General features: G+C 36.8%; 1 protein-coding gene across 9 annotated transcripts in view; it reads right to left on the bottom strand.

Annotated features, from left to right (window-relative positions):
- Positions 1-22,397, bottom strand: part of DTNBP1 (dystrobrevin binding protein 1) — a 180,955-nt gene that overhangs the window by 77,565 nt on the left and 80,993 nt on the right. For 7 of the 9 annotated variants that reach the window (XM_072603895.1, XM_072603894.1, XM_072603891.1 and 4 more), the window contains one exon: positions 16,834-16,856. The exons of the other annotated variants lie outside the window; for them this stretch is intronic. In XM_072603895.1, coding sequence (XP_072459996.1) covers positions 16,834-16,856 — 23 coding nt within the window. The remainder of the gene's footprint in view (positions 1-16,833; positions 16,857-22,397) is intronic. 9 annotated transcript variants of the gene reach the window in all.

Raw genomic sequence — 22,397 nt, forward strand, 5'->3', positions numbered from 1 at the left:
ATCTGAAGAACCATATCATTCATAGGAAATCTCTTTCTGAATTGAACTCTAAGCTGACTGATGTCTGAAGGAAAGGAAGATACCAAAGGCATTGAAAAAAATCTCAGACCTTTTTAAAAAGATCACAAAATAAGCAATTGTAAATATATAAAATTAAAAGAAATGCATAGTGGAGTAGAAGTTAGAAAACTTAGGTTTAAGCACTATCTGATACATACTTGATAGGTGACTCTGAGCAAGTCAGTACTCCAGGAAACTAAGTTGCAGGTAACACTAAGCTGCATTGGTAGATAGAGTTTTCTCACTGAGAGTTCCCCATTCCAATGAAATTATAGGTCCTGTCCAAAAAAAGTTTGCACACACATACACACGACAAGAATAAGTGGAAAAAAATCTTTGTATCACATATCTTTGATAAGACTGAAGAGTATTAATAAAATTTATAAGACTAAGAATCATTCTCTAATACAGAAGTGAATGAAGAATAGAAACAAAAGTTTTTAAAAAAGACAAAGCAAATGATCAACAGCCATAATGAAAAAATGAAAATGCTGGGACTTAGTGGTTGGCTCTCAGAAAAATTGGATCAATATTGCTGAAAACAGCAGGCCTGCATCACAGGCATGTTTCACCTTATAGAAAGGAAAATTGATGGTTTATGAGGATTCCCAGAGGTGGGTACAGAAAGGGAAAGGCAAAGATACTAAGATAATGATATGACCAGAATCCATTCATTAAGTTTTGATGATGTGCCAGGCACCATGTGAAGGACTAAGAATGCAAAGAAAGGCAAAAACATAGCCCTTGCCCTCAAGGAGCTTATATTCTAGCTGGTGTGCTAACGTACTTACAGGGCATATGCACAATAAACAGAAGGTAACCTCTGGAAGAAGGCATGGGAAGGGAGGAGAAGAAAAGAGATGAGGGAAAACTCCTGCAAAAAGCAAAACTTGGCCTGAGTCTTCAGGAAAATTAGCCAGTGAAAATGAGGATTTTGAGAAAGCACCATGGGAATGAAGGGGAAACCAAAGAAAAGACACAGTCAGGAGATGGCGTGCCATGTAAGAACAGCACAATGGACAGTGCTGCTGGATTATAGAATATGTGGCAGGAAATAAAGTGTGAGAAAATCAGAAAGTTTGTAAAAAGAGCCGAGGTTGTGCAGAACAGATTTTATATTTGCTTCTAGAGGTGCTAGAAAACCACTGGATTTTATTGATTTAGGAGGGTGACATGGTCAGACCTGAGGTCTCTCCAGGTCTTGTTCCTTACATCCACCTTTTTCTCTCCATTGTATTCTTGAGATAACCTGTTAGTAACAGTATGAATTTTTGCATTTTTAAAGTTGGCCTTTTGTTTATACCCCGATCATTTCCCAGTGTAATACCCAATCTTTGAAGTTTCCCTTGTAATAAAATTACATTTAAAAAATCCCAAACAAATGAGCTAACATGTTTAGGGTGCTTTGAAAACCTTAAAACAATATATAAATGCTGGTTTTTCTTATTGTTAAACAAAACCAACTAGAAGGGGGACTGCATCTAACAACATATGCCACATCCCCACCAAGAATCTCCTTCTTCTTTACTGAAAGCAAGTATGGGGTTCACTGTCTGTTCTCTGGGACCAAGATTAGACATTGCAAAAAATGTGAGTGTGGCTGCATTTTGATGGCTTTTAAAAATTGCATTATTGTATTTATTATGTATAACACTGTCTTAGTTCTGCTTTCTTAATTTCATCAGTTCATACAATTCTTCCTGGATTTTTCATACCCCTTGTTTCTTATGTTTTAATATTATTATATTATATTATTCAATATTATATTGCATTCATATATTACATTTAATATTATTATATTACATTCATACACTATATTTTAAACCAGGGTAGTTGAACACACAAAGAAATGAGAGCCACTAAAGTATACATGAAGATTCTTGTAGACTGCAAATTGACTTAGAAAGCCGTATAAGTTTATATATTTCTTTTTGTATTAACTTACTTATTTGATTAAATATTTCCCCAATTTTAATCTGAATCAGGTCAAATTCAGGAGTGTTGTGGGCTACATGTTTAACACCTCCATCTTAAGCCATTTCCCAATCATTGTTGACCTGTATTTTTGTTTTTTCACTAGTGACAAAAATTCTGAACATTTCAATATATTTATTAGACTTTTCTTTCTGTAACTCTCCCCTAGCAGGATCACTGCCTCAGAAGGTATGAGCAATTGAGCCACTTTTTCTTGTATAATTTTAAATTGTTTAGCAGAACAGTTGGATCACTTCACAGTTTCACCAGCAGTATTTTAGTATGCTAGTCTTCTCATAATCCCTTCAACATTGACTATTTCTATATTTTATCATCTTTGCCAATTTAGTGGGTGTGAGATAGAACTTCAGAGTTGTTTTAATTTATATTTTGTTTATAATGAGTGGGAATAGTATTGCAAAAACCCATAGGTTTTTTAGGTCTAGTTTTCCTTGTGATAAGCTGTTTCTATCCTAAGATATTACTCCTTTTTCCTTCATGGTTCTCCTTCCCCATTCTTGAATCTATCAAGACCCCTGTGCTAGTAACTTCTACCTCTCATGTACCTTGCTGATTGATGCCTCCTTATCTGTGATGCTAATGATTAATCAGATAACACTGCAAAGCAAATTCTGGAGTGGCAGAATCCACAAAAGGACAAAGTGAAATGTTTCAGTCTAAGATAACTTATTAGATCAGCAGAAAAGGTCTGTTGCACAGAGGTGAGAGTGAAGCATAGTCCATTGCAAGCTGTATCAGTACAGACATCACTACAAGAAACCAACAGCAGGACTTGAGAGTGACTGAATAAGTCATAGCTCTAAAAAAACTGCACAAAAAACTTGAAGCTTTGGGACAATGCCCCCACCACCCCAGGAGCAGAGTCCAATTTTAACATAAAGAAATGGGCTGAGAAAATGAGCAAATAACAACAGAAAGAAATCCTGACCACAGAAAGTTACTATGGTGACAACGAAGATCAAAACACAAACTCAGAAGACAACAAAGTCAAAACTGCTCTATCCAGAGTCTCAAAGACGAATGTGAATTGGCCTCAGGGCCAAAACAAATTCTTGAAAGAGCTCAAAAAGGAATTTAAAAATTAAATAAGAGAGGCAGAGGAAAAAGTGGGAAAAGAAATGAGAGTGATGCAAGAAAATAATGAAAAAAGTCAACGGCTTGGTAAAGGAACACAAAAAACTACTGAAGAAAATAATGATATATCCATCAATTGGGGAATGGCTGAATAAATTGTGGTATATGAATGTAATGGAATACTATTGGGCTATAAGAAATGATGAACAGGAAGACTTTAGAGAGGCCTGGGAAGACTTTTATGACCTGATGCTGAGCAAGAGGAGCAGAACCAGAAGAACTTTGCGCATGGCAATAACCACAGTGTGCGAGAGTTTCTTCTGGTAGTTTTGGAACTTCACTGCAATGCAATGGACTTAAAAAAATTCCCAGTGGTCTTTTAAGGCAAAATGCCTTCCACATCCAGAGAAAGAACTATGGAATTCAATTGCAGAATGAGGCAGATCATTTCTTTTTTTTTTTTTTGTGCATTAAATTTTGGTTTGTTATATGATTTCTCCCATTCATTTTAATTCTTATACACAGCATGACTATAGTGAAAATGTATTAATAGGAATATATATGTAGAACCTATATAAAATTGTATACCATCTTGAGGAGGAATGGGGGAGGTGGGGGGAGGGAGGAAAAAATATCTAAGTTATATGGTAGTGATTGTAGAACACTGAAAATAAAAAAAAATAATTAAAAAAAAGAAAACAACAGTGTAAAAACAGAATAGGCCAAATGTTAAGAGGCACAAAAATCCAATGAAAAGAAGAACACCTTAAAAAGCAGAATTGGGGGGGGCGGTGCAGAACCAAGATGGTGGAGCAGAAGCAAGGACCTGCTTGAGCTCTCCCCCAAATCCCTCAAAAAACCTGCAAAAAATGACTCTGAACAAACTCTAGGGCAGCAGAAGCCCCCAAATGACAGAATGAAGCAAATTTATAACCCAAGACAATATGGAAGGTCGACAGGAAGGGTCTATCACAACAGGCTGGGAGTGGAGCACAGTCTGGGGTGGGTCATGCAGGACAAGGCTGGAAGAGGCATTAGGGGACTGAATCACTGGTGGCTATGGTGGTTTTCAGACTTCTCAACCCATAAATGACAAAGATGGTTCTGAAGGTCAGTGGGAAGGTTCTCTCACCTGGCTGAGAGGGGAGAATAGTCTGGACCCAGCCCTAGGGGTTGGCAGTTACTGCTTCTGGAGCCCCTCACTTAACAAAGAGTTCAAAAGTCAAGTAACTGGCTGGGAAAATGAGCAAACAGTGGGAAAAAAAACCAGACCACAGATTATTTCCTTGGTGAAAAGGTATTTTCTTTCATCATTGGTGACAATAAAGATCAAAACATACTACCAGAAAAAGACAACAAAGTGAAAATTGCTGCATCCAAAGCCTCCAAGAAAAATATGAATTGTTCTCAGGCCATGAAAAAAGCTCAAAAAGAATTTTGAAAATCAAGTAAGAGAAGTAGAGCAAAAATTGGGAAGAGAAACAAGAGTGATGCAAGCAAATAATGAAAAACAAGTCAACAGCTTGCTAAAGGAAACCCAAATAAATGCTGAAGAAATGAACACCTTTAAAATTAGACTAATCCAAATAGCAAAAGAGGTCCAAAAAGCCAATGAGGAGAAGAATGCCTTAAAAAGCAGAATGGACCAAATGGAAAAAGAAGTTCAAAAGCTCACTGAAGAAAGTAATTCTTTCAAAATTAGAATGGAGCAAATGGAAAGGTAAACAGGAAAGAGAAACCATAAGGGACTTATTAAAGTTGAATTGTTTATATTCCTTCATGGAAAGATGATAATTATAACTCATGAGACTTTTCTCAGTATTAGGGTAGTTGGAGGGAATATGTATGTATATCTGTGTATATATATGCATATGTGTGTATATGTATACATATATGTGTATGTATGTGTGTATATACCCATACACACAGGGCATAGGGTGAGTTGAATGTGAAAGGATGATATCTAAAAATTAAAATTAAGTGTTGAGAGAAATGTACTGGAGGAGAAGAGAGAGAAGATGAGAAGGAATAAGTGAGCCACACTTTCATTGGATTTGGCTTCAGAATGGAATAACATACACATTCAATTGGATATGGAAGTTTATCCTACCCTACAGGAAAGCAGGGGGGAAGGGGATAAGAGAAGAGGGATAAAAGAAAGGATAGCAGATTGGGAGAAGGGGTAATCAGAAACATATACTTTAGAGGGACAGGTCAAAGGAAAGAACAGAATGAATGGAGAGCAGGACAGGATAGAGGGAAGTCTAGCTAGTCTTTCACAGTTTTGCATGACTACACATGTATAAACTATATGGAATTGCTTGCCTTCTCAATGAGGGTGGGTGAGGAGGGGGGAAGAGAGAAAATGTGGAACTCAAAGCTTTGAAAATGAATGCTAAAAATTGTTTTTATATACAACTAGAAAATAAGATATATAGGCAATAGGGTATAGAAATCTATCTATAGGAAAATAGAAGGGAAGGTGATAAAAGTTTGGGGAGGGGAATGAAAGGAGGGAGGGCAGATTGGAGGAAAGAGTAATCAGAATACATGCTGTTCTGGGGTGTGGGGGAGGGAGGAGATGGAGAGAAAATTTGAAATTCAAAATTTTGTGGAAGTGAATGTTGAAAATTGCAAATAAATAAATTTAATTAGAATAAAAAGAAACAAAACCATAACTGGCCAAATGGAAAAAGCTATACAAAAATTCACCAAAGAGAATGTCTGATAAAGTAGAATTAACCAAATGCAAAAAGAGGTAAAAAAAGGCTAATTAAGGAAAATAATCCTTTAAAAATTATAATTGGATAAGTGGAAGCTAATGACTCCCTGGGACAAGAAGAATCAATAAAACAAAATTAAAAGGATAAAAAAATAGAAGAAAACGTGAAATATCTCATTGGAAAAACAACTGACCTGGTAAATAGTTTGAGGACAGATAATATGAGAATTACTGGATTACCCAAACATCATGAGCTCAAAAAGAAATGAAAAGAAAATGAGCCTAGACATCATTTTTAAGAAATTATCAAGGAAAACTGCTGATATATTAGAATCAGAGGTAAAACAGAAATCGAAAAAAATCTACCAATCACCTCCTGAAAGAGATCCTAAAATGGCAACTCCTAGAATATTACAGCCAAATTCTGAAGCTCCCAGGTCAAGGGGAAAATACTGGAAGCAGTATGAAAGAAAAAACTCAAATATCATGGTGCCATAGTCAGTATAACACAAGGTTTAGCAGTTTCTACATGAAAGGATTGGAGGTTTTGGAGTATGATATTCTGGAGGGCAAATGCATTAGAATTACAACCAAGAATCATCCACCTAGCAAAATCGAGTATAATCCTTCAGGGAAAAAATAGACATTCAAATAAATAGAGGATTTTCAAGCATTTCTGATGAAAAGAAGAGCCAAGTAGAAAATCTGGCTTTCAAATACAAAACTCAAGAGAAGCAAAAAAAGGTAAACATAAAAGAAAATTCATCAGGAATTAATTAAGGTTAAATTGTTTAAATTCCCACATGGGAAGATGATACTTGTAACTCCTAAGAACTTTCTCATTATTGGGGAAGTCAGAAGGAGTTAGACAGAGGGCATGTGTGTGAGCTGAATATGATAGGACCATACCTTAAAAAAATAAAGATGAGAAAGAGGAATGTATTAGGAGAAGGGAAAGGCAGAATGAGGTAAATTATCTCATATAAAAGAGATGTGAAAGAATTTTTACAGTGGAGAGGAAGATGAGGGAGGGAGGTAGGAACATTTGAGCCTTACTATCATTGGAATTGGCTCAAAGAGGGAATAACATACACACACTTAACTGGGTGTAGAAATCTATCTTGCCCTGTGGGAAAATAAGAGGGGAAGAGGATATGAGACAGGGGGTGCTAACAGAAGGGAGGACAAATTGGGGAAGGCAATAATCAGAAGCAAAACAGTTTTGAGGACAGACAGGGTGAAAGGAAAGAGAGAGTAGGATAAAAGGGGGAGAAATAGGATGGAAGGAAATACACAGTTAATAAACATAATGATGAAAAAAAATTACACCAAGTATCTCTGGTGAAGGCCTCATCTCTCAAATACATAGAAAACTAAATTAAACATAAAAATAAGAGCCATTCAGCCATTGATAAATGGTCAAAGGATATGAACAGGCCGTTTTCAGATAAAGTAATCAAACCTATCTATAATCACACAAAAATGCTCTGAATCACTACTGATTAGAGAGAAATGCAAATTAAAACAACTCTGATGTACCACCCTATTATCCATCATATTGGTTAATATGACAGAAAAGGAAAATGACAAATGTTGCATATGGGTAAAATGACACATTAATGCATTGTTAGTGAAGTAGTGAGCTGATTCAACCATTTTGTAGAGCAGTTTGGAACTATGCCCAAAGGATTATGAAGGCATACATACTCTTTGACCAAGCAAAACTACTCATTGGTCTAACTCTCAAAGAGATAAAAAACAAAAAGGGAAAAGGGATTTTATGTATAAAAATTTGTACGGCAGCTTTTTTAGTGGTGGCAAAGAATTGGATATTGAGAGGATGCCTGTCAATTGAGGAATCACTGAACAAGTTGTGGAATATGATTGGGATGAAATACTAATGATTGGGACAAAAAATGACAAACAGGATGGTTTCAGAAAAACCTAGAAAGATTTACATGAACTGATTCAAATGAAGTGAAAAAACCAGGAGAACAGTGTACACAGTAACCATAATACTGCACAATGGTGACTGAATGCAGATTGAAGCATACTTTTTTTTACTTTATTTTTTGGTCTGTGTTTTCTTTCCCAACATGACTAATATAGAAATAGGTTTTGTATGACTGCACATGTAAAACCCAAGTCAAATTGCTTGCCTTCTCAATGAGGAAGCAGGGAAGGAAGGGAGAGAATTTGGAACTAAAAAAATTAGAAAAAATGAATGTTAAAAATTGTTTTTACATGTAATTGGGGAAGAATAAGATGTCAAATTAAAAAAATTGGAATTCAGAAGAGAAATTAGAACTGAACATCGAGATTTGATATTCATCTGCATACAGATGATAATTAAACCCTTGGGAGCTGAATACATAACCTAGAGGGGAGAGAGTTTATAGAGAGTATGGGAGGCAGGACAGAGCCATGGGGGATATTGACACCCAGGGAATAGATAATTATCCAGCAAAGACTTAGAAGGAATGTTCAGACTGGCAGAAGAGAAGTAGGAGAGAAAAGCGTCCTAAGAAGAGAACAAGGTAACCAGGAAAGAGGGTGGTCAACAAAGTGGTCAACAAAGTCAAATACTACAAAGGTTGAGAAGACTGAGGGCTGAGAAAATGATATTGGATTTAGAAATTAAGAGATCACTAGTAACCTTGAAGGGAGCAGATTTAGGAGAGGTGAGAAGAAAGCCATATGTTCAAGACACTAAAAAGTGAGAGGTAAGGAAGTGGGGGTAGTAATGAGTATAATTTTTTTCCCAAGAGTTTGACTATAAAAGGAATGAGAAAAATAGGTTGAGTTTGAAGGGACGGTAGGGTCAAATGAATACTTTCTAAGGATGGTAAGACCCATGGATAGCAGGGAAGGAGTCAATAAATAGAAAGAGACTGATAATTATAGAGCAGGGAATAACTAAAGGGCTATGGTCCCAGAAGGGTTGAGAAGAATAGGATCAAAGACACAAGTAGAGGAGATGGACTTGGCAAGTAGATTCACCTTTTCCCCACAGACTGGAACAAAAGAGGAGAGAATGGGGTATACTGATGAGGAAATTTGAGACACGGAATTAGGGAGAAAGTGTTTGCCACAAATGGCCTCAATTTTCTAAGTAAAGAAAGAGGTGAGGTCTTCTGCTGAAAGAAGTGATTAAAAGGTTGGAGAGATGATTTGAAGAGAAAAGCTTTAGAACTGAAGCAGTAGGGAATAATTATTCCTGGACTTTCATTTGTTTTTTTCTGTGCATTAAAAAAAAATATGCCTCAATAATCCTCTATTCTTTTTTGTCTTTTTGCTACCCTATCCCTATCTCCACTATTCCCCCTCTGCTAAGTTTATTATTCATAGGATTCTTGGGGGAGGAAGAATGCAGGAAACTCTGAAAAGTAGTCTTAAAGTAGTTACTTTTAAAAACTTATTTAGAGTGATCTATTGTTTTTTTTTCAATTAACAAAAATCTATTTTCTTTCCTACTTCTTCCCCATTGGAAAAAAATTGAAATATGACCCTTGCAACATATGTATAAGGTAACTGTTCTTAAGCAAAATTAAAGGATGATGAAAAAGTTAGAAAGTGCTAATTTTTTTCTTGTGCATTTCTGATAAGGAAAAAAATATCCTGGAATATATTTGGATGATTTAAAAAGAGTCTTTACCAATAACTTGGGCTAACAGTCAAATTTCTGGTTTTCCTGTTCTATCTCTATCAGTTATTCACTGCAAAATGAAACTGACAAAATATGAAAGGGGAAATACTTGTATAAAACCAGTTATTAATATAACTCCATGCAACATCATAACTGCCCCAAATAAATTTTTTTTTTAGTGCTTTCATTCTGGATTTGAGTAAATTTTATGCACTGTTCAACATGGCATCTCTACAGCAGTGTGTTTAAATGAGGCATTTAGTGTCTACATTTAATTTTTTACATTTTCTAGGCTTTTCTGATATTTAATTCTTAGGTAGACAATAAATGTAAAATTCATTTTACAAACCTCGAAATGCTAGATAAATGAAGAGGTCTTCAAATGTTGCCACAATTAAGAAAGGAATCAAACTGACACTTTACATAATCTATGTCCTTCTCTGTCTGTTCATATTAGCTTAATTGTTATTTTTTTTCTTTTAGCTTGTTATGTAACCTAAACTAGTCACCCAAAAAGACAGAAGGTAAGAACACTATGTGGGAATTTCTATTTTCTGAGTTATTTTTCTTTACTGGCAGCAGATTGTTCTCAATTTGAATGAAAACAATGATATGCTAAGTAAGAGACTCCATTCAAGTAACATGAGCCTCAACAACCTGGCCATGAACTTAATAATCTGCTACATTTGTTTGAGAAAGTATCTGGTCAAAGAGAAACCTAGGTATTCTGTCTAATCACATCAGAATAATAACAAAATTAAAGCTATGGTGGCAAGATGTTTCTTTCTCTTTAATTCTTCCGCAATTATCAATTGAAATACACACGAACATCATAACTGTGAATGCTACGCTAGAAATCATTTTACTACACAGAATGCCAATGTCTAATGCGAGCTGATGGAACGAAATCAATCAATAGCCAGTAAGTCAGTCTGTAGATAAACATTTATTAAACACCTATTGTGTCCCAAGCATTGTGCCAAGTATTGGGTATGCAAAAAAAGGCAAAAAGACAGTCCCTCATCTGAAGGAGTATATTGTCTAATGGAAAAGACAACATGTAGATAACTACATACAAACAAGATAGATAAAGGATAAACTGGACATAACTAATAGAGGGGAGGTACTGGAATTAAGGGAGATTGGGAAAAGTTTCCTGCAGAAGGAAGGAATTTAGCAGAGATTTGAAGTAAGCCAGGAAATTAGGAGGAGGTGATAAGAAGGGGGAGCATGAGGCACTCCAGGCATGGGACCCAGCCAGCAAAAATGCCTAGAATCAGGAAATGGAGCATCTCATTATAGAAATAGCACAGTGATCAGTGTCAACAGATTGAAGAATACAGGGGAGGTTATAAGGTACAAGAAAACTAGAAACGTGGGGGTGGGGCAGACTATGAAGGGCTTCAAAAGTCAGAGGATTTTATATTTGATCCTGGAAGTCATAGGGCACCCCTAAAATTTGAGTAAGGGTGACAAAGTCAGACCTGTGCTATAGGAAGATCACTTTGACTGCTTTGTGGAGGATAGATTGGAGTGGGGAGACACGAGAGGCAGGGAGACTACTTTGGCAAGCGATTGCAATAGTTTAGGCATGTGATGATGAAGGTATATATCAAGGTGGCAACAGTGTCAAAAGAGAGAAGGAAGCTTATGCAAGAGACGTTATCAAGGTAAAAATCAACAGACCTTGGCAACACATTAAATAGTGTAACAGTAAGTACCCTGACATACACAGGGGGAGCCTGCTATCTGCATTTATAAAAGGAAAGGTAACTTTTGAGGGGTTAACAGTCTCCTTTAATCAAGCACATCTATCATTCACTTAGTTCAGGGAAAAAGTCAGTACCCTCAACTTCAGAAAATACAAAGAAATCAAAAATCAGCAGACAGCCCTTTCAAAGTGCCTGACCATACATACATAGTTACCAGAGAAAGAAGCATCAACATCTGGGTTTTCAAGGCGGGGGAGGGAGAGGGGTCAGGGAAAATCCCTGCTTAGTGGCTTCCCAGAGTCTCATCTGGCACACAAACCTTCTTCTAAAAACTAAGACCCAAAGTAAAACCATACCTCACAGTCTATATACACTTTTTAGAACCAGAGGGTATCACATCCCTGGAGAATCAGTGTCTCTTTAACAAAAGGTGTGGGCCTTCCCACAAATCTTCCCAGGTCCATCAATTGGTGGTAAAGATCTTTAATCACATTCAAATAGAGGCATTATACTTCTTGATTATACTAAAACAAAAGCTGCAAAAGATCCTACTTTGGTTTGCCTCTTAGATATGGAGGTTGAGTGAAAGGGAGGAGTTAAGGATGACACAAAGGTTGCAAGACTGGGTGTGTTTGTCCTTCATTCTTGAAGAAGACTATGACATTAAGATGATGACATTACTTGCGGCTGACTTTGATTTAAGCGAGGGAGGGTTGTGCAAGGTCACCAACCTGATATTCATCAGGACGGCTAGAGATGGCCCAGGATGCAATGGGAGACCTTGGTCCTTTCAGGCTAAAGTCTTATAGCATTCTCACTTTGAGTGAGTTACACCTGTTCAGTGAATAGGCTTCGTTAAGTAGTTGCTCAAGGGATGACTAAGAAGTCATAGAAAGTACAATATGAATAATAAGAATAACTTAAAGGTAATTTTAAATTTGTTCCAGTTCCCATAGCCACAGAAACATTTTTCTCTGGGAAGGTAGACTAATGTGAATTTGTGGATGCACTATAACCACAGCTGCAAACTAAAGGGTCTTCGGTATCAGAAAAAAAAATTGTCCTTTTTCTTTCACCAAAAACTTCTGTGACCTTGAACCTCAGTTTCATTTGAACTTGTCAAAGGGAGAAAGAAGGCGTACACACAGTTAAGAGCAGAAATATGTTTTTCCTCAATAGAGAAAGAAGGGAGAGAAGGAAATAAGGAAGAGTAGATTAGAAGAAGGATTAGTCCTAAGAAAACAAAATCTAATGAAGAATAGTAGCTCTCAAAGATGGATTTTAAAGGAAAGAAAGAAAGGATAAACTTGTGAGTAGGCTCTGGGAAAGGGAAGAGGGGCAGGGGAATAGAAACAGATTGTATTAAACCTAAAGCACTGGTGCTGCGCATACTCTTCCCCTCTCGCTAAGTCAAAACAACTGGGCTATAAAGAGGCAGTAAAAAATTGAAATTAATATAATGACCAATTATAATTCCTGACAACTCATGATAAAACATATTACCTACCTCCTCAGATAGAAGTGATGATCTCATGGTGAAGAAACACACACACATACATACATACACACACACACACACACAGATGGCCCTTGCAGTAATTCCTTCAGCTATACATATTGGTTACAAAGGTTTTCTCTTTTTCTTAGGGGGTAGGGAAGAAGATGGATGGGGGCAGGTGAACGACTAGGTAGTGTGAGGGAGATTAAATTAAAAATTTTAAAAATCAGCTTTTTTTTTTTTTTTTAAAAGAAGATATAGTTGAATGCAGTTAGGAACAGAAGGGAAACTGTTAATTGTGGGAAGGGGATCCTTGCAGCAAGTTTCTATGTTAAAGGTCTGATTTCCAAGACATGCAAGTGACTAATCCAAAGGTAAGAGAATAAGAACTATTCTCCATTGATAAATGGTCAAAGGATATGAACAGGCATTTTCTATGGAAAATATCAAGTTATCAAAAAACATACGAAAAAATATTCCAGATAAATACTAGTTAGAGAAATGTAAATTAAAGAAACTCTGAGGTTCCACTTCATACCCATAAGATTAGCAAAGTTGACAAAAACAGAAAATGACAATTATTGAAGATGCTGTGGGAAAATAGGTATATTAATGCAACATTGATAGAATTGTGAATTACTTCTGTCATTCTAGAATGGCACAGTGGATAGAGAACAGGGTCTGAAGATAGGAAGACTCGTCTTCCTGAATTTCAATCTGGCCTCAGATACTTACTAGCTGTGTGACCCTGGGCAAGTAACTTAACTCTGTTCATCTCAGTTTCTTCATCTGTAAAATGAACTGGAGAGGGAAATGGCAAACCACTCCAGTATCTCTGCTAAGAAAACCTCAAATGGGGTCATGAAGAGTCAGACATGACTGAAAAACAACTGAACAACAACAAAAACCCCAAAGTTATTAAATTATAAATTATTAAATTTCTTTTGGCCCAGTAATACCACTATTAGATACAAATCTCCAAAGAGATCAAAGAGAAGAAAAGGAAGGACCTATATGTACAAAAATATTCATAGCTGTTCTTTTTGTAGTGGCAAGGAACTAGAAAAATAAATAAATACCCATTTAAATGGAAAAAGGCTGAACAAATTAAGGTATATGAATGTAATGGAGCATCACTGCACCGTAATAATACGGAATGGGATAATTTCAGAAAAACCTGGGAATACACACATGCACTGATACAGAATAGATGAGCAGAACCAAGAGAACAATTTATACATTAATATATATATAAATATATGTATAATGTATAACAACATATACAATAGAAAGGCAACTTTGAAAGACTTAAGATCTCTGATCACAGCAATAACAAACCACAATTTTCTGCATGAACGGTGCTATCTCCAGGAGAAGCAAAGAACAGGGTATGAACTTTTTATACGGCCAGCGTAGGAACTTAGTTTGTTTGGCTATGAGTATTTTTACAAGGTTTTCCCCCTACAACAGAGAAGGAAATTAAAAGCTTCTATTGAAAGAATAAAAATTTTAAAAATCTTCAGGTTTGCCCTTCTCCAGTTGTATGGCACTCTACTGTTCTCCACAATCTTTCTAAGACCATCAATGATAGGCCAAAAGGTTTTCTCCCCAATATCTTGGGATGGAGTTCACCTCAGACTGTTGAAATAAATTCACTGAAAGCAATTAGATGTTCTCTCACTCCTTCTCACTTATCTTTGGTTTAAACTTCTCATCAACCATTCTTGTTCTATCATTCCCAAAATCAATCGTTTTGAAAGACAGAACAAGAAAAATAAAGTGATTTTGTCTTCTGTATCTGTTACCATCATCCCATTCACTCTAAGAGTGGCTTTATTCCTTTTTAAATTTTATTTTCTTTATTCCACTAACCAAAACAAAAAACAAAAACATAACAACAACAACTTTTATGGTATCCCTTAGCATTCTTTATAAGCTCGGTTTCTTCTGGGCTCTAGTACTGATACAATTCCTATAATTATCATGTTACTTTCAAAAATTCATCTTTGGAGATAATGGAAAGGTGTATCTTCTAAACCAGAGTTCTTCATAAAGGCCCATCAACCACTTTATTTTTGCAATTTAATGATAGGGTATTCTATTTTTTTTTTTTTTACACAAAAGCTACTTTGAATAAATCCCATTACAAAATACAACTGGGGAGGGGTGTGTGTGGGAGTTAAGATGATCAAATATTAGCAGAAAGGAAATATTCTCCCTGCACCAGTGCCAATGTCCAACTACTGACAAGTGAAGGGTTAATACCTGAACATGATCATGAGCAATTGCAGCCTTGTCTGGTTTACTGATTCATTTGAGCCATTCACTAGGAAAGAATTTTGTGAGGTCCTTGACTGCTGGTGATACTGGGACCTGATGAATTTATCCCTGCTTTTCTTCCTGTCTCCCAATTGGTCCAGCTCTGCTGGGAAGACAGACATTACTTACTCTGATGAATTTGCTGCTTTCTTTATTTGCGGCATGTATTTTTTTATAATGGTTTTAATCTCTAGATAAAAAGTTGATTTTAAATAAAAAAATGAAAGAGAGAAGGAGGGGAGAAAAGAAGGAAGAAGTCTTTTAACTTTATCAGTATGGTACTAACACCGGCTACAGTATTTTACCTGAGTTTTCTTGCTTCCACATTTTAATTTTATTTATATTATTGCATCTTTTAAAAAATAAATTTTATTTTTTCAATTAAAATGTATTTCCTCTTTCTTTCAACTCCCTTCCCCCTCAATTAAAAAAAGAAAAAAAACAGAACTTGCTACCAATATGCACAGTCAGGGAAAACAAATTTCTGTATCAGCTGTGTCCAAAGAAAGTGGGGGATAAAAAGCAAATTCTACTTTTTGTAAAGGTTGGAGACTACTAACCTAAAGTAATATGAATTATTTACAATGTATAACAATTGGTAATACAAAGAGACACAACAGTCACTCAGCCTTTCTGAACCTCAGCTTCCTCAAAAAGAGGAAGGGGTGAAAGTGATGATCTGTGCAGTCCTTGAAAGATCTTTTACACTGATTGTCCCAGGAAATTACTGGCACTCGAGCTAGAGGCCAACTTATATTTTCTTGGCCTACTGTGCCTATAATACTCATTAACGGAAACTATTACATGCTTGGTACATGTTGGGTATCTGAATACTATTAGTACCACAGCCTGGGGTGTAGGCTGTGTTCAGGGAGGACCAGGACCTTCGGTGTGATGACTGCCAAGCCCTTTTCAGGGCTCTTTCTACTTTTGGTGTCCACCTGTTCCACTCAACTCTCACCTGTGGCTCCAAGAAGCTGCAGCACACACAGCAGACACACCCCAGTAAACCATTTTGGCAGACGAGCCAAACCAGGTTGAGGGTAAACAAGGGGTCTCAAACTCATTGGTGAGTTAACGGAGTGTCTACCCCATGCATGTGAAGAGTTCCTCTGGTGGAATGAGTGGATGAGAACTATTTGTTCTAACGGACATGAAGGCAGACGAAGCAGGTGATGTGGAATGTTTAGAGCATGGTTAGATACTGAAGACGCCAAGGTCATCCACTGCATCCTGAGCCGTTGCTAGCCGGCTTGACTCTGTCCTGCCACTGGCCTATGATGACTCAGGAAGAGAGAGTGAGGCTGACAAGTTCATACAACTCTGCCTTACTTAAATCCAATTTACGCATAAATCAAAAGGCATCGAAAAAACAAATCAACCAGTACCACAGCCACTGATGTTTAAATTCAACTTACAAAATCATTATTAATGTAAACTTAACATATTTAAGGAAATATATCTTATCATGCTTGGGCAGTTAGGTAGTGCCGTGGATAGAGTTCTGGGCCTGGAGTCAGGAAGACCTAAGTTCAAATTCATCTTCAGACACTTTCTGACTATGTGACCCTAGACAAGTCACTTAACCTCTGTTTGTCTCAGTTTTTTCAACTATAAAATGGTGACAGCACTATTTTTTAGGGCTACTGTGAGTATCAAATGAGATAATATTTGTAAAGTACTTAGCATAGTGCCTGATACATAACAGGTATTATGTAAATGCTTATTTCCTCTTTCCTTCCTTTTCCCCTCCAAAGAAAAAGTCAATTAAAACACTACTTTAAGTTTAGAATTAAGCGCAAATTACCTTTGAAGGCTTCAAGTTCCTTCCTGTTCAAAGATAAAAACAAAATAAATTGTAAATAATCTATTCATAATTTACAATTCTATTTTTAAAAATTTAAACAAGATTATTTTATAAAAACCCTTAATGTATTTTAACTTACTTACTTTTCATGTACTTCTCTAAAATTAAAACACAGGTGGCCCAAATTATACTAAAGTTGCCATAATTTTTTTTTCAGTTAAATCATTAACAATGAAAAAGCCATATAAGAATTTAAATGGTGCCAGCATTAGCACAAAACATTACAATATGTATTCTGGAACCAGTTGAGTAAACTCATGTAAATGCTCTTTTGGACAGATTAACACAATTTTCCCTCAACCATGACAAATTAAATGTGAATTATCTAAATTCTTCAATTAGGAAGAATCAAGAATGAAACATTAACATTTTCTTTTCAAAACTATAAATGTTTGTGAAAGTAGTTTACATCTTTGGACTGGGTTGTCTAACTGAATACTACTCTGAACCAAGTCAAGCCTCTGGGAATGCAACTGATTTGTTACTTTGTCAATGTCAATTAGGAATGTTGGAATATAGTTTCCTAAGGAAGCAGCCAGCTGGAGGAAATAGATGAGCAAACAAAATGAAACATTATGAGTTTCTTTGTCAAAAGCAAGAGATATTTATAGGATCTCTCTGTCTCTCAGACCAACAACATGTAACAGTTTAATTTAATTAATTTATTTATTTATAGCGTTCTGAGAAGTGTGTGTTCACGTGTAACTTCTAGCTTTATTCAAAATCTGCTAGTGTTTAGAATTCTTTAAATATTTAATATATAAAACTAATTATAAAATCTTCCATGTTCCTAAATGAATGATTTCAATTAACAGCTGGTAATAAGAATAGACAAGTTGACAAAAGACCAAAACAGATAATGTTCTAGCATTAATCAGTCTGAAGATACTTGAATCAGAAGGTCATCATTTTTCCCAAACCCTCATATTTCCCATAATCCCTATAGATCAATAAGTAAGAAAAATTACAAAAACTAGTTCCAACAGGCAAAAAAGAAATTTTGTTGCTATTCAGCAGATAACAAAATATACCATTTTAAAGACATTAAGCAGATATATATTAAACATGCTTAAAACCTACTCCCTATTCCATTAAAATAATAAATGCTGAAATACCCAATGTAATGGCAGTACATAAATATGTTCCTAAATCAGAAATAAGGACACTGTGGAAACACCTTGAAAAGATTTCCTTCTTGTCTCATTGTGATCCTAAACTTAGCAAACCCCTATCACTTCTGTTCAAAAAGAGAAGGAGAATATCAGTAGGGGTTGGGGCACCCTTTATTTCTCTTATTACAGGATAACAATTGTTGGCTATCTTAAACTGTCATTTTTTAAAAATGTGCTATGTCCAGTATAGTTTGATGGAATATGTTCTTTCAAAAAGCTAAGGCTCACAACTGTAACAATATCAGATATAAAAAAAAATCATTTCAAACGGTATCATTTGTCCTAATTACTGCATCTCCTTTTTGTAAAAGGTGACCTTCATTTGGGTTATGGTGGTAGTTCTTGTCACCCTCCTTGTCTTTTGCCACAAATCAGTAGAGAACTCCTGTAGCAGTGGGGAAAAGCGGGCACCCAAAGAGCACAGAAAGCCCCCATGCTATCATCACCTAAACCCTGCTGTTTTCCCATTTCGAGGCATCAAGAGATTTCATTTCAGACTTTAGGAAAAATAGTGCCTATCTTTAACTTTCTACTTCTAATAACAGAGAAGTTAGAGATAGTGGTAGAATGGGAAAATCTTCTTTAAAGTAAAATTGTTTTTTCTAGGATTTAAGAATAACAGAATTGACAAAGTAGGACATGAAATCATTTTTATAGAAATGGAAACTACAAGCTTTAAAATTTTCGGAGTGGAAGAGGTCTTATGTTAGAATATTAAAAACTATAGAAGTGGGATGTAGGAGAATAACTGCATATTTCACTTGAAATACTCAGACTGGGAGAAAAAAGGGACCCAGAAACATAAATTTTCAAAAATGGAAAGTTTTCAATGGGTATCTCATCCAAGCTATACCTGAATAGTCCTCTTTATGTTTCTGACAAATTATAATAACTGACCCTGTACTGAAATCTAATGATAAGAGAATCAGAGAACTTGCTCCTTGGTGGGGGGGTGGTGGCCTCTGCTCCTGGTCAACTCTTTTATAGAACACATTTCTTTTTAATCAAGCGAAAATTTACCTCTACCACTTCCGCCTTATCATTCTTACTTGCTCTCTGGGGCCAAGTAGAACAAGAATGGTTATTCTTTCATATGTCTTCTAGTACTTGAAGAAATGTATCCTGTCTTTGCCCCACCCCAAAGGATCTCCAGACTACATATCTCCAGTACCTTCAACATATCTTTGTACAGTGTTATTTCTAGTTGCTGGGTTTTTTTTTTTAACTTTTGGAATGGAATGTCTTTATCTGAACATACTCCAATTTATCAATGTCTTTTCCAAAATACGGAACTCAGAATTGAACACAATATTTCCAATGTGGCCTGATCACACAGTACAGAAGGAAACACTCGTTTTCTTGGACTTTCCTGTCACGCTGTTGACTCATTAAGTTTATAGTCCCCTAAACACCCAGAAATACTAAACTTCTGAATGAATTAAAACAGTGATGAAAGCTAATGAACAACAATAACAACAAAAAAGACATTTTTAAACCTATGTTGGTGGCAGGAAGACAATCAAATAAGAGACAGAACCATCTCTTGGGGTAGATAGGATGATGATAACAGATGATAGTGAGAAAAAAGAACTACTAACTTTTTTTTCTACCAAGGAGAGTGGTAAGTGAATCTAGAGAGAGGTCAATAAATACCTGTCACCAGTCCCAGGTAAACCATACCCTAAGTTACTGATTTATTTAATTCTTTACATATGTTATCTCATTTGATCCTCACAACAACCCAATGAAATAGGTACTATTTTATTCCCATTTTATAGATGACTAGTTGAGTGACTTGCCCAGAGTCAACCAGGGAGTAAGTCCCTGAGGACTGGAACTCAAGTTTTCCTGACTCCAAGTCAAGCACTCTATCCACCATGTCACCTAACTCTTCCAAGTTAGTGCCAAAGAACCAGGGAAAGGAAAATGCTCAGATTTTCAAAAAAGGGATATGGGAGCTATCTATGAGCTAAAGGCTGATGAGCTTGACTTTTATTTCTCACAAAATTCAAGATGACCTTATTAAGGGCTGGGTTGTAAGCATTTAGGAGGGGAAACAGTAATCACTAAATGTCTGTATGGTTTCATCAAAAATTGTTAATGCCACCCTAACTTCATTTCTTTTCCTGACATAGAAGTTCAAGGTAATACAATAGACCAGAGGTTCTCTATCTGAGATTCATGGAGTCCTTAAAGGTCTGCTCATAGAATTCAAAGGGTCTATGAACTTGAATGGAAAAAAATTACATCTTTAATTCAATATGACTGACTTCCTTTATAATCTTGTTTTATTTTATGCATTTAAAAACATTATTCTGAGGAGTCTATAGGTTTCACCAGACTATCAAAGGGATCCATGATGAAAAAAAAATGATCAAGAACTCCTGCCATGAATACTAATTTCAACAAAACATTTGATAAAGTTTCTTTACTAACAAGTTGGAGAAAAGTAGATGGTTCATTTACATGCAATAAGAACTGGGTGAATGGCTGGACAAGGACAGTCACTAATAGGTTGATGTTGCCTTGGAAGGAGGTTTCTATGGAAGACCCCAAGGATCTGTCTTTGTTCTGTGTTTTTAATCCATGACTTGGATAAAGGCAGATGGCATGAGACCAGGAGGGAAAGCTAATAAGAAAACTGCTTTTAAATATTTTCATGGTTGTCCTGTAAAATAAGATTAAAGTTCAGTAGACAATGGGCTGAACTAGAAGCAACAAATAGAAGATGCAGAAAAGATTTGGGCATGATATCAAGTCCAAATTCCTAGCAGTAAGAGTTGTCTCAATAAAAACAACCTTTCTGGGAGGTAACTGGCTTCTTCTGATGAGAGACTTTCAAAAAGATGCTGGATACCACTTTTTGTAACCTGTAACAAAGATTCTTGGTCAGATACGGAAAGGTCTAAGTGTCCTCTCAGGTCCTTTCTATTATTCACTGAAATTTCATCCTGTCAGATTTGGCTCACCCATCTCACCTATTTAGATCTTTTTAGATTATGATTCTGACATCTTGTCTGCCTGTTTCTTTGGTCCACTGACACCATCCATGTGCCCACTAAGGCCCCTCTATCTATAGTCCCTGCAAAGGGAAATAAATGCCCATATTTTATTTTACCAGCTGAATCCAAATTTCACTTCCAATTCTGCCTATTCACAACATATTCCCTATTCCTTTCTCTACTTACCAGTGTAGTTCATCTAGTAACTCTCATAAGAATAGCAGTTTAGAAAAGTATAGGAGCCAAGATAGTGGAGCAGAAAGACACACATATGCTCCGAACCCACAGCCCATAAAATATCTGTAAAGAAGAACTCCCAACAAATTCTGGAGCAGCAGAAGCCACAGAACAATGGAGCAGACGAGATTTCTGTTCCAGAGAGCGCTGAAAACCTCTTGCAAAAGGTCTGTTGCACCCCGGACCCGGAGCCAGCCGAGCCCAGCCCTGCCTTGGCCGTGCTGCACTGAGAGGAGCGGATCCGAGCGGGCTTCAGGGACAGAATCTCCAGCGGCCACGCAGGTCCCTCCACCCATGGGCCCCAAAGGTTGGTGAGAGGGTCTTCGCGGCTTGCCGAGAGGGGAGTGGAGTGCCCCCATAAATCAGGCACCCTCCTGAGGCAGCAGCAGAGGCGGGAGCAGACTGGGGCTCCCCAAGCAGGCAGGAGCCAGGATCCATTGTTGAAGGTCTCCACATAAAGCCCCTGAGGGAAGTGAGCCCTGTGAGGAGGCCCTGCCCCCACCTGAGCACCTAAACTTAATCTCACACTGAATAGCAGCCCTGCCCCCGCTGAAGCCCTGACGCTGGGAAGCAGCATTTGAATCTCAGACCCCAAGCACTGCCTGGGAGGATCTGGAGGCAAAGTGGGTGTGAAGAGAATACTCAGAAGTCAAGTCACTGGCTGGGAAAATGCCCAGAAAAGGGAAAAAAAAATAAGACTATAGAAGGTTACTTTCTTGGGGAACAGGTATTTCCTCCCTTCCTTTCTGATGAGGAAGAACAATGCTTACCATCAGTGAAAGACACAGCAGTCAAGGCTTCTGTATCCCAGCCCACCCAATGGGCTCAGGCCATGGAAGAGCTCAAAAAGGATTTTGAAAAATAAGTTAGAGAGGTGGAGGAAAAACTGGGAAGAGAAATGAGAGACATGCAAGTAAAGCATGAAAAGCAGGTCCACATCCTGCTAAAAGAGACCCAAAAAAATGCTGAAGAAAATAACACCTTGAAAAATAGGCTAACTCAACTGGCAAAAGAGGTTCAAAAAGCCAAAGAGGAGAAGAATGCTTTCAAAAGCAGAATTAGCCAAATGGAAAAGGAGGTTCAAAAGCTCACT

The sequence above is a fragment of the Notamacropus eugenii genome, chromosome 4 (genome assembly GCF_028372415.1).
Source record: "Notamacropus eugenii isolate mMacEug1 chromosome 4, mMacEug1.pri_v2, whole genome shotgun sequence".
NCBI classification, from domain to species: domain Eukaryota; kingdom Metazoa; phylum Chordata; class Mammalia; order Diprotodontia; family Macropodidae; genus Notamacropus; species Notamacropus eugenii.